Source organism: Kryptolebias marmoratus, linkage group LG13 (assembly GCF_001649575.2).
Source record: "Kryptolebias marmoratus isolate JLee-2015 linkage group LG13, ASM164957v2, whole genome shotgun sequence".
Classification (NCBI taxonomy): domain Eukaryota; kingdom Metazoa; phylum Chordata; class Actinopteri; order Cyprinodontiformes; family Rivulidae; genus Kryptolebias; species Kryptolebias marmoratus.
This window is the reverse complement of record NC_051442.1, coordinates 25,083,975-25,096,030: the sequence shown is the minus strand read 5'-3', so window position 1 is coordinate 25,096,030 and position 12,056 is coordinate 25,083,975. Positions and strand designations below refer to the sequence as shown.

Sequence of the window (12,056 nt, the reverse complement as noted above, 5' to 3'; positions counted from 1 at the left end):
CTGGTGAGGTGTTCCGGGCATGTCCCACCGGGAGGAGGCCCAGAGGAAGACCCAGGACACGCTGGAGGGACTATTTTTTCTCGGCTGGCCTGGGAACGCCTTGGGATTCCCCCGGAGGAGCTGGCCCAAGTGGCTGGGGAGAGGGAAGTCTGGGTCTCCCTGCTTAGGCTGCTACCCCCGCAACCTGACCCCGGATAAGAGGAAGAGGATGGAATGGAATGAAAGTGAACTTTTGTTGTTAAAGCTGCAGCAAGGAGTTCTAAGAAAACTGTGGACTTAACCTGTTACATGTTCCTTCCCTTTGATTTCTGCTGCATTACAGCCCTTAATGACGAATATTCTATAGACATGACACGCCATTATGAAGGCTTGGGCCAATGTGCGCTGAAAGTGACGCCATATTGCTAAAGTAATCTTAAAGGGACAGGGCTGTGGAAACAATGCTGAGGACTTACAAAATTAGGATTTTTTTGTGAGCAAAATCAGCCCAATTTTACATGTACTCTATCATACAAGTTTACAGATACACGCTGTTATTTTAATAATACAGTAACAATAATAATAATAACCATTAATTTAACATAATAATAATAATAATATTAATAATAATTTAACAGGTAAGTCAATTCAGAACCAGTTTTTTACAATGACAACCTGGTCAAGAGACAGCAACAAAAGTACACAAAAAAGCAATAATAAAAGCAGAAGATACAAAATCTGCATCTTTGAACGAATGCCTCATCGGATTCTGCCCTTCTGGATTACTACCACATTTGTGTCTCACGACCACCATCCCTCGCTTTGCCCACAGATTTGTCTGCCTAGTTCTGCCTTTTTGTGTTTAACCCCCACCTGTCTCAAGATCCAGCCTGCCGCTTCTGCAAGCCTGTCTCACGCAGCGATTAAAGCTGACAGCCTCTGTCTGCCTCAGACCCATTGTGATGTCATCGCTCTTGTTAGGGAGCAGGGGTTTGGGTTCTCTTTTTCTCCACCAGGGGGAGCCGTGGAGCCTCTGCTGGAGGTTCGACCTGCTGGTGATTGATCGCACCTGCACTGCATTAGACTCATCAGTCACAGGATAAGAGGAGGGGATTGTCAGCCCTTCGACGCCTGAGTGTTAACCTACATGGTACTCTGAGCCGCTCTACTTGAGTTACCTGATGACTTCTGAGTCTTCTGTGCAGTTCGTTTGCCTCGATTTAACCCTTTTGAATTTGTCTCCAAGTTTCCCCTTTCTGATCTCCAGACATCAGTTCCTTCAGTTTCCCGTCGCCTCCCGAGACCTCTGCATTCTCTGTCTAAAGACCGGTTTTTAACCCACGACTGACAATCACAATCCCCTCTCGTTGACTCGCCAATCTGCAAACCTTGTCCACTCTCTAACCTCCAACCTTCTACCTCCGCTGGCTGCTGGCTCCCTCTGGACACCTGCAAGGACTAAAAGGTTCCACTCTTCTCTTCCTGGCGGACCTACAACCTTCACCTCCATCTGTAAGTCATTCTTCCACCCAAACTTGTCTAAAACACCATCTCAAAGGACTCACCTTCTCTGGCTGTTGTTTCAGTGTTCTGGTCGCTCTTCATCAGTCTCAAGTCTCCCAGAACAAAGACTCATAATCATTCCTCATTTTACAATAAACCTTTATGATTCATTCTGCCTTCTGAGAGTCTCTGCATGTGGGTCAAATACTTTTCTAAAACCATGACAGCTCTCTCTAGACAGCACTCCCAGACTTAAGAAACTGCCGCTCAGGGTCCCGTGCCCCTTTGGGGTTCTGAAAAGGTTAGTGGCTTTAATTCTCACTACCTATCTACTCTTGAGTCCTCAGCAGCCACTAACCTGTTTCTCTCTCTTTCCCCAGTTGTTCCTGGTCCTATTGTTAGCAGTTTCCAGTTATTCCACCATATTGAGTTTTTCAAACTTTTTGTCAATCTCACTTTGTGCTTGGTTGAAATTTTGGATCTGTCTAATTCCTTACAAAGCAGGGTGTAAATATCTACATGAGGGCTCATGATTTGTGCAGATTGTGACCCACAAACCCATCAGCTTCCAGGAAGCACTCATAATCAGAATGTGCATGGACCCCAGAGGCAATCAAATCATGTCTTCATCACCCATATTTGCTCAATTGCCCAGTTCAGCTAAAGTGAAAAATCCCCTTTTACAAGTAGTCATAATACCCCTTTCATCCACTAATATGAAATGTTTGTTTACATTCATTACATGATATCATTTTTTTTATCCACACACCCAAACAGAACAAAACAAGGTGACTGTGTGCTAAAGAAAAGCAATTATGGATTGTGGTTGACTGGATGAAAGTGTGATGTCAGGTAAGGCACTGTGGAAATGGCAGTCATTACATACTGTGAAGCAGGATGCAGAGAGGTTGCAAAGTTTACCAGTTATGGAAGAGGAAGGGGGACAGGAGTTATGTTTGTGTGTTAAGAGTGTTAAGTTGTTCTCGCCACAAGAACTTCCCAGAACAGTGGGTTTGTGAGTGATAAGACAGTTCCTGGAAAACAGGGTGTTTGTTCTGAGTGGACTGTGTTCGGTATGGGGCGAGCGGACACAGCTGTCTAGGCTGGTTTCCTGTAAGTGTCGTAGGCATTATGTAATGGGTCAGAAATATGCAATACACACCAATGTATTTTGTCTGTATGAATACGTGCCAGTCTCAAAGATACTTTGGGATTTCTGGGGTATTTCTGAAGATAAGTTGTGTCAATAAATCCCCCGTGAATAGGCTGAAATGAGAATCGAGTCCCTGTCTATTATTTTGGTGCGAGAACTACCTTTTTTTTTACCAACAATACTCAATAAGTCTACATTGTAATTTTGGACACTTTTTCCTATTCCATCAGTTAAAGGGATGTTTGTTGATGTTGATTTCATTTTTTTTAAAGATTTATAAGATTTTGTTTTTATATTTTGTCTTTTTATGAGATGAAAATGCATATTGCCACAGGATAACGAACATGCAAATTTTCGTTCTAGAAAGGCATGCTTTGTCAGTCTCAATCCAGTTGAAAATCTCTGGTGGAAATTGAAGAAAATGGTTCATGAGAAGGCTCTAAGCTGCAAAGTTGATCTGGCAACAGCAATAAGAGACAGTTGGAGCCAGATTTATGAAGAATATCGTTTGTCATTGGTTAGGTCCATGCCTAAGACAATTAGAGCTGTTATAAAAGCCAGAGGTGGTGCAACAAACTATTAATGCCACAGTGTTTTGCTCATGATTCCATATTTACTTTATCTAAAACAAGCAACTGTGACTGACTACAATTATTATATTTCTTTCTTTGTTTTAACTGTTTTTTTTAATGCCAGAAACTTAGAATTTTGAAAAATTATAGTTTTGTGGCATGTCTGTGATTGAATTTCTTTTTTATACAAAATTAAAGTCATAGAATCACCACTCCATCAGTGGTGATTCTATGACTTTTGCCAGGGGTTGTACATCATGCTGCTCAATCAGAACTCCTTTTATAGAACAAACCACCTACTAGCATAGAACATTCCTCAGAAGTTATAAATTTGTTTTCTGCTGTCTTCTCACTACACTCACACTAACATGTAACAATGCTGCTAAGACTTGTTCTTTACCTGTGTTTTATGATCAGATCTTCACTGGCTAATCTATGCAGACCTGCAGAAAACAACATAAACAAAACATATAAAACAGATTTGTTTAAATAAAAAAATCAGAAATGGGGAACACTAAAATGTTCTGCACTCAAACCTTTGGCCTTGCCATGTCGAGGTAACAGAGCACTCATACTACGTCTGAAGAGGCAAACAGCTGCAGCCATCAGAACACACCACAGGATGGCACCAATGCTGCCAATCAACACTGGGTCCTGAAGCAGGTCCAGCACACCAGACAGATTCTGCCTGTTGCCATCTGTCTCTGGGGGGATTCCTAACTGTGGGTCTAAGGAACAACAAGAACAAATGATGCAGTTTTTTACAGAAACACAGACAGAAAATAAGAGGCAAACAGCTGCTAGTCTCACTGATGACAAATCCATAAGGGTCACTAAGCATGCCCACTCCTGCTCCATTCACTGCAGCCATGGTGATCGAGTAATGTTTCCCTGCTTTCAGAGAAGAGATGTCCAGGTTGTGTTGCCCACTGTCCACAGTCCAGTTCTGGTACTGCTGCTCATCAGACTCCACACACCACACCTAAAAAAAAAAACAGTTCACATCTTTAAACAAAAAAAAATCTCACTGGTGTTCTTTTCAAATACTTTAACAATCTGGAGTTACCCCTCACAAGAAACACCGTACCATGTTTTCTCCCATTCCCACCACTATCAGAATTTATGGGTGCAGTCAAGTTAGCAGGTGTGTAGGAAAAGGTGGAAAGTAATGAATTACACTTACTTGCATTACTGTAATTGAGTGTACATTTTGTGTATCTTGTACTTTATAGGTATTTAATTCAATCTCTATGTTTACTTTTACTTGACTATGTTTTATTTCAAGAACTGTACTTAATTACATTTAAAATTACATCTGTTACAGAGTAATTTTTTTTTAAGATAAACAAAATCATTCCTGGATCGGTTCCCCACCAGTCAGTCTTTACTCAGGATGCCACTTCATCTGCCAGAGTGGATGGAAACTTAGAAGACATGTACTTGCATGTCACTTGTTAATGGGCAGCTAAACCTCCACCCCAACTTCTGCTAAAGCTGAACTAAAAATAAGGAAATAACCTCCTGGAAGTCCTGGCCGTGTTTAAGAGACACTCTGGCTCCAAGTTAGAAGAAGGAAGCTGCTTCATTCTGCTGCCAGCTGTGTTAGCTCAGGGAGACTCAGACCTGCAGCCTGTGGTGGTGAGTTTTAAAAAAATGGGTTGTTTTGTATGTTAAAACAAGGTTTTTATAGGTTAATAAGAAGGTTTGTGAAAATAAATCAAAATTCATCAGAGCCTGACATTGCTAATCTGGGTTAGCTCTGTAGCAGCTGGTAACTAGTAAAGTAAAATCTTTAACCTGACATGACCTGACATTATAAATATCATTAACTCTCAAACTCAAATCTAAAAACATGCCATAAAATAAATAATATGGACAGGATCTGGTCTAATTAAAACACACATCCTGATGAAAAATATAAATAATTTCTTAAAAACTGTAATTATAGTCTATTTATACTACAGTTATACATTAGCTGATAATTCACTCCATGGTAGGGGTTTCATGTTGTTTTTTAAAGTTATGATGGGAAACAATGCAAAGTAAGAAAGTAAAATTAAAACAAAAAGTTGAGTTAAAATTACCACCCAATAAAGTTTAAAAAGTATTATTTTTATGAACAGTCACATCAAGTCAGCAGCTGTCTGAACATTACTGTAAGTGGATGGACCTGTTAGTGTTTTTAAGTTTTCAAGCATATTTTTCAGTTTTCCAAAGAATTTTTTTGAATTTATTAAAAAAATGAGATCTGGTCAAATGTAATGATTCAACTAAAACTTGAATCTATATTCATTAGAATAAATTATAAACACTGAAAATCTATCTCTGAAAAAACATTGTACTGTAGTTAAATTTGAAAAAGGAAAACAACTATTGATCAGCTTCTAAATGTGGTGGATAAAGATGGAGGAACTTTTCAATTTGGTTTTTGACAATCTGTATGTTTAAAATCTTACAGCACTGGGTATAACTACATCGATATATAAATGTTGCTTCAGTCTGATTTTTGTCTTGTGGATCTTATTAAGAAAAGAATTAGTGCACAGATAGAGATTCGTACTGACAGTTTAGGCTGAAACTGAACAGCAAAAATAAAATTTTTTGATAATTAATTTTATTACTTTTATTCATTGTTTTTAAAGGTCTTAACGGTCTGACCCCATTGAATTTATGTGACCTTCTAACTGTTCGTGTCTATGCATTAAGGGCATCAAATCAGTGCCTGTTGGAAGAGCCCAGGTCTAAATATAAGCACTGGGGTGATCGAGCCTTTTCCACGGCAGCTCCTAGACTCTGGAATAAACTCCCAGCTGAATTAAGACTGACCTCTGACCTCTGACCTCGGCCTCTTCAAATCAAGGCTCAAAAACATATATGTTCAACATGGCTTTTAATACTCAGTAGTGTGACATTTTATTTTCTATTTTTACTTAATTCTATTATCTTTGTGTTTTAGCCTGTTTTATTCCTTGTGTATTATATATTTTACTTATTTTTATCCACTGTAAGCACTTTGGTTAATTAGTTAAATTTATTATTATTGTTATTCTACCTTTTTGTGTGACTCAGTTGTAAACCACTTTGGTCAATTTTGCTTTTTATGTGATCTAAAAATAAACTGACATTGACATTGACCCTTTGGAGCTTCAGGCCACCTCATTGCCAGACGTTGTGGATGCTGTGCTGCTCTCCTGATCTGCACTTCAAGTCTTACGTGTAACTGGTCACATAATTGACTGTTACTGAGGAACTGAGTAATTTAAACTCTCAAAGTATTCACACAATGTAAGTGTTGGCAGATTTTTATTTTGGGTTCATGTCACTTGTTCTTTAACTCAGTTTTTTATATATATTTGTCTACACAAAATGCAAGTGTTTGAAAGTTGTTACTATTGTAAAGTGAATAACTTCACTACACCTGAGCTGCCTGAAGATAGAGGTGGCTGGATTAGCTCTGTTGCCAGTAACAGAAATATGGGACAGTCCCCTGTACTAGGAGGTTCCATGGACCCTTCCATCTAACCCCAGATTGGTGAATCTACTGTTACAAGACTTATGTTAGTTTGTGTTGTAAATATGACTGGTAGCCATGAGGCTACTTCTACTGACCAGATGGAACAGAGTAACACAAGTAGACATGACCTACCAAATGTGGTAGTCAAGATCAAGCCATGAAGGAACTTCAAATTTTCATTGTGGGTAGACTCTTCTTGCTCCCACAGCTTGTTTTGGTTCATGTGCAGTTTGTGTGTACGGGTGCAGGTTGTGAGTGTGGGTGTCTTCAAACAAAACCAGCTTTGTTGAAAGTCATTAAGACATCAGAGTCATCAGACAAAGGCCTCATGTCCACACTTGTTTTACAAGATGCTGCTTTTGACAACATCAGTTGCAACAATGATATTTTATTTCAGACTTGAGGAAGTCATTGGGATCAAAGTAAATGCACTTGACTGGTTGAAATCATATTTGTCACTTTGTTCATGTAAATAATGTCTTCTGTTTATAAAGTTACTCATGAAATTCCCCAGGTCTCTGTACTCAGACTGGTTCTCTTCTGTATATACATGCTCCCTTTGAGCAATATCATTAAAAATCATTGTATAAATTTGTTGATTACATGCAGCTTTATTTGTTCATGAAACAATTTGAAACAAACCAATTAGATAAATTTCAAACCTCCCAAATGAAGGTGAAGGCCTGGATGGCTATTACTTACTTAGTATTTACAGAAATCATTGTATGTAGACCAAACAATCTCAGTAACATTGCACACTTTCCAGATTTTCTTGATGGCATCACTTTGGCTTCAAGTGAAGAATATTGGCATTATCTTTGGTCAAAACTTTTGATTCACATTTTAAACAAGTGACTAATTGATTTCTTCCGATTATGTAACACTGCTAAACCAAAACTATCTTATCTCAGGTGGCTGCAAAGAAATAAGATCATCTTACTTTAAGACTAGTGCTGTCCCAATACCAATTCTGGTATTGGCATCGAGTTTGATACCAGCATCAAATACTCATACTCGCTCTAATAAAAGCACCCTGATACTTCGGACCGATTCCGCTTTTATGCTTGGTGACTGTTCTCTGAATATCATCTGTTTGTCACAGTCCATATCTTATGATACAGCATCATCTTGTGGCAGTTGTTATGTTTGCATGTTTGATGTCCTCTCTGTTTCAGGTTATGTAAGATGTTTTGCCAGCACCACTAAGTAGCACTTTGGATGTTGCTGGTGTTCATTGAGAGTTGTGGCACTATGGCGTCTGTATTTAACTGTGTACTCGCCCCATACTTACTTATAATCATTGTAAATTTTCAATAGCTGCTGGTTGTTTTAGAGTGTGTCTTTTATTTAGATAGTAAACTATGAAGCAAATGTTTCTGCTAACTAAGGATGCAATCTTTGTTTCATTATTTCATTATAGTGAAAAATTTCTGTTTGTTTTGTTTTGGTTTCACAAAAAAAAGTGTTGTGGTCAACGTGTTAAAAGAAAGTATCTACAGTTTGGAGAGGTTTTAAGATAAACACAGATTATGTTAAGAAAGCAGATGGTTTGTTGTGATTAAATAAAAGAAATGTGTTTGTAAAGTCATTGTGTAATGTGTGAAGTACTAACTGATTAACTACTCATTATCGTTACTTAGCATCGGCAAGTACTCAAAGTACTCAAACTTCTACTCGGTCTGAAAAAACTAGTACTGGACACCCCTATTTAAGACTTTATTACTGTAATTCCTTATTACCTGGCTGTACCAAGGGCTCTTTGAAAAAAAATCACTTAATTCAAATTGCTGCAGCCAGATTGCTGTCTTCAGCAGGCAAGAGAAACCACTTCTCTTTAGTTGAATTTAAAATGCTTGTTCATCTAGTCCCATCAACTAGTCTCAGACTATCCCAGTAAAGCACTTAGGTCTTAGACGGTAGGGTTACTTGTGGTTCCTAATATTTCCAGGACTAAATTAGAGGCAGGGCCTTCAGCTGTCAGGTTCCTCTTTTATAGAATCAGCTTTCAGCATCTATTCCAGAAGCAGACACAATTTCCTCTTCTAAGATTAGACTTAAAATGTTTCCTTTTGAAAAGGCCTACGGTTAAGGATTGCTCAGGTTATTACCTCAGCCAAAAGATTATGCTGTTGGTACTGTTGGTTGGTTTGGTTGTATGTCTGTCCGTCCATCCATTACTTAAAAACTAATGAACAGATTTTGATGAAAGTTTAAAGAAATGGTGGGGTTGTTTCACAAAAACAAGTGAATACATTTTGGTGGTGATCCAGATCACAACCCGGATCCTACAATGTTTTTAATGTAGACCTTGGTGGAGGTTTGTACTCTCCAAGTGCTTCTAGTTAAAATGGTTTAGCCACTTTTAGCAAACTGAACAGCTTATTCTAAGTTGAAATGAAGGTCAGGTTTATGATGCACAGTATTAACCTCTTAGGTTTTATGCTACATGACTGTCAGTGACAAAAAAGACAGACAGCATGTTGCTCTTAGTGTGTTCAGGTATCTTTGATTACCTGGTATCCCTGAATGACACCGTTGTGACTTTCATGAGGCGGAGGCTCCCAGCTCAGATGGATGCTGTTATTCTGCTCATAGTTTACTGTAACGACCACAGCCTGAGGAGGAGATCCAGGCACTGCAAAAAGAGATTAACTCCATACTAAGGCTGAAATTATACTGATCAAAATATGTTAAAGCACAAAGCACAATAATGTTCCCAAATAAAGGCCTTCCTCACCTTTTTCAGGGACTATGAGGAGCTGTGTATTGCTCTCTCTTCCATACAAGTTGCTGCCATATGGTCGAACCTTAAACTCATACTTGTAGCCTCTCTTTAGCGGACCGACCTGAACTTGGAATCTTGGTAGGGTCACCTTCTTTGCTGCCCAGTCTGAGCTCATGGGTGGCAGAGAGCGATAAAGAACCTCAAACCCACTGAGGTAATGTGGTTGGTTTGAGAAGGACTGAAGCTGGTCACAAAGAAAACCCTACTTACATCAAACACTTGATATATTGAACAGGCTTTTTGAATACTCCGAATCACTGTTCCCTACCTTCCACTGTACCAGGGAAATGTTGGATCCAGTGGTCAGGATGGAAACGTTCTCCAGAACCACTCGGAGGGCTGACAGCTCTTTGTGGAAGTCTTTCTGTTCAGGGCTGGCAGACTCTAGAAAAGCAAATATTTTATTTATTCCAGCTTAAAACTCTTTTTTTATGACTCAAGCTTAGCTTTAGTTCCCAGTCATTTTTCTATTTATTTATTTATTTCATCTTTAAAAGAAAAGGTTCCTCCACTTGGCTCGAGCCCAAAAGTTTACAGGAATAAAGTGCGTCAATTTGTTTTGGGGATCAAGGAGCACTGGTTAGTTTGCCCTTCTGTGCCATCCACACAGATCCACACAGATATGTGCTAAGTTAACCTTAATTCTAATACTAATACTCTGCAATGCACAATGTACCTTTAACTTCTTCTTTGTTTTTGATTTTTAACCTTTTAGTGCTCTGTCTGTCTTTGTCTTACATCTGTCTTTGTCAGAGGACGGTGCAATCTTGACAAACAATAGAGACAATACTTCCAGTCGTGCGTTTCAAACACTTTTTGTTTGATTCATTGGGAAAGGAGCCATTTTTTAAAAACTCTGTATGCAACGTGTCAACAATAGAAGTCTGCACGAACAACTTCTTTGTAGTCGAATAGTTGACTATTGTGACTAATCGTTGCAGCCCCATCTAAAATTTAATCAGCATAAAATCCTTTAGGCTCCTTTTTACGTGGGTTGGAAGCTTTACATGACTTACACAATCTATAAGATCAAGGCTGGATTGCAGCAAATTTGGAAAAACTCCTTCAGTGTAATATTAAATCAGTATCTTTGTCAGGATTTGTGTTTTCTTTGTGTTTTTGTGTTCGTTTTATTGTTTCTTTTGTTGTCTTCATGTTTTGTCTTGTCTCTGTGCCTCTGTCATCGTTCACTTCTCCTCAGTCTCTGGGTGCTGAGACCTGACAATCTCGTTAGCTTGAAAAAGTTGGAGACTAGTTTGTGAATGGCATTCACAAGGGAGCATCAAGAATGTCTTGAAATGTTTGTAGGGGTTCTTAAGTTCTTCACAAGTCGCAGAGACTCAGTCTTGTCACTTGAATTTTGAACATGTTCAAAAAATGTGTGAAAAATCTTTTCTCAATAGTCAGAGAGTTGTGGGCATCTTTAAACTATCTCATACCCTTATCAATTTGGTTTCAGTAATTTCAGAGCTGTATTTTGACACAGCACACATTATGAACCCAGGACGGAACTCAGCCCCACAAATAACCCACTTCAGAAATGATTGACTTAAAACCTAAAAACAGTTTATTTAACTTGTAGGTCAGAAAAATGGGTCCCTGCAATGTTATGTGGATATGTTTGACTAAATAACCAGAACCAAACATGGAGAAGCAGCTTTTCGATTTCTATGCACCATCAATCTGGAACAAACTCCCGGAAAACTGCAAAACAGCCGAAACACTAAATGATGTTTTTGATTATTGTAATGATGTTTTTGATGATTGTAATGATTCTACTGATGTTTTTATGATGTAAAGCACTTTGAATGCCTTGCTGCTGAAATGTGCTATACAAATAAATTTTCACATTTTTTTACTTAAATAACATACATGAAATGTCAATTTTTTGTTATATTTTATTTCAGATCAGCTTTAAATAAAAGGTGTGGGAGCAGCTACCAAAGTGAGCCAAGGTGGGTACAATGTAGGGAGAGGTGGGCAATGAAATAATGTGCTGGGCCTAAAATACAGTTTTGCAAACAGTGCACACAAAAATAAGTTGCCATTTTGAAAAACTTTGCAACATAATTTTTTTTAAAACCACATAAATGTGATTGTGCAGCTTTCAAGAATTCAGCATTAAGTGAGTCTTCAACAGTCGCAGCCCATTAAGGTAATAGCTTAAATCATAATGATGCTGCAGCAGTTTTTCAGCACTCATCAAAACCTTGAGATGCACTCCAGCATCATCCCAACACTATACAACAGCCGCATGCTCCCACAACAATTCTACCATGTACACCCAAGAGCTCAACCCACCTTTGTATGATTCTCTCAGACCATAACTACATACGTACTAGAAAACCATTCAATTCTAGCATAATGCTAGAAAACTATTTATTTATTTTTTTTCTGCTCCTGGTGGAAGGTGGACGTGTTTCTTTTCTCTCTGTCTCTTTGTCTCCTGAACTGCCCCCCCTCTCTGCCCTGCTTTCTTTTTCGAAGCCTCTTTTTACATATTTTCCAAAACTTTAAGGAATATGGATCTGATCAGCTGGTTTCTCAACG

The 12,056-nt window shown here is 38.6% G+C and overlaps 1 protein-coding gene across 2 annotated transcripts in view; it reads right to left on the bottom strand.

Annotated features, from left to right (window-relative positions):
- The window catches only part of robo4 (roundabout, axon guidance receptor, homolog 4 (Drosophila)), a 61,729-nt gene that overhangs the window by 22,468 nt on the left and 27,205 nt on the right, over positions 1-12,056 (bottom strand). For both annotated transcript variants that reach the window (XM_017440013.3, XM_037979197.1), the window contains exons 7-12: positions 9,775-9,890; positions 9,459-9,690; positions 9,235-9,356; positions 4,018-4,189; positions 3,744-3,935; positions 3,608-3,650 (exon numbers count right to left, since the gene is read on the bottom strand). In XM_017440013.3, coding sequence (XP_017295502.1) covers positions 3,608-3,650; positions 3,744-3,935; positions 4,018-4,189; positions 9,235-9,356; positions 9,459-9,690; positions 9,775-9,890 — 877 coding nt within the window. The remainder of the gene's footprint in view (positions 1-3,607; positions 3,651-3,743; positions 3,936-4,017; positions 4,190-9,234; positions 9,357-9,458; positions 9,691-9,774; positions 9,891-12,056) is intronic.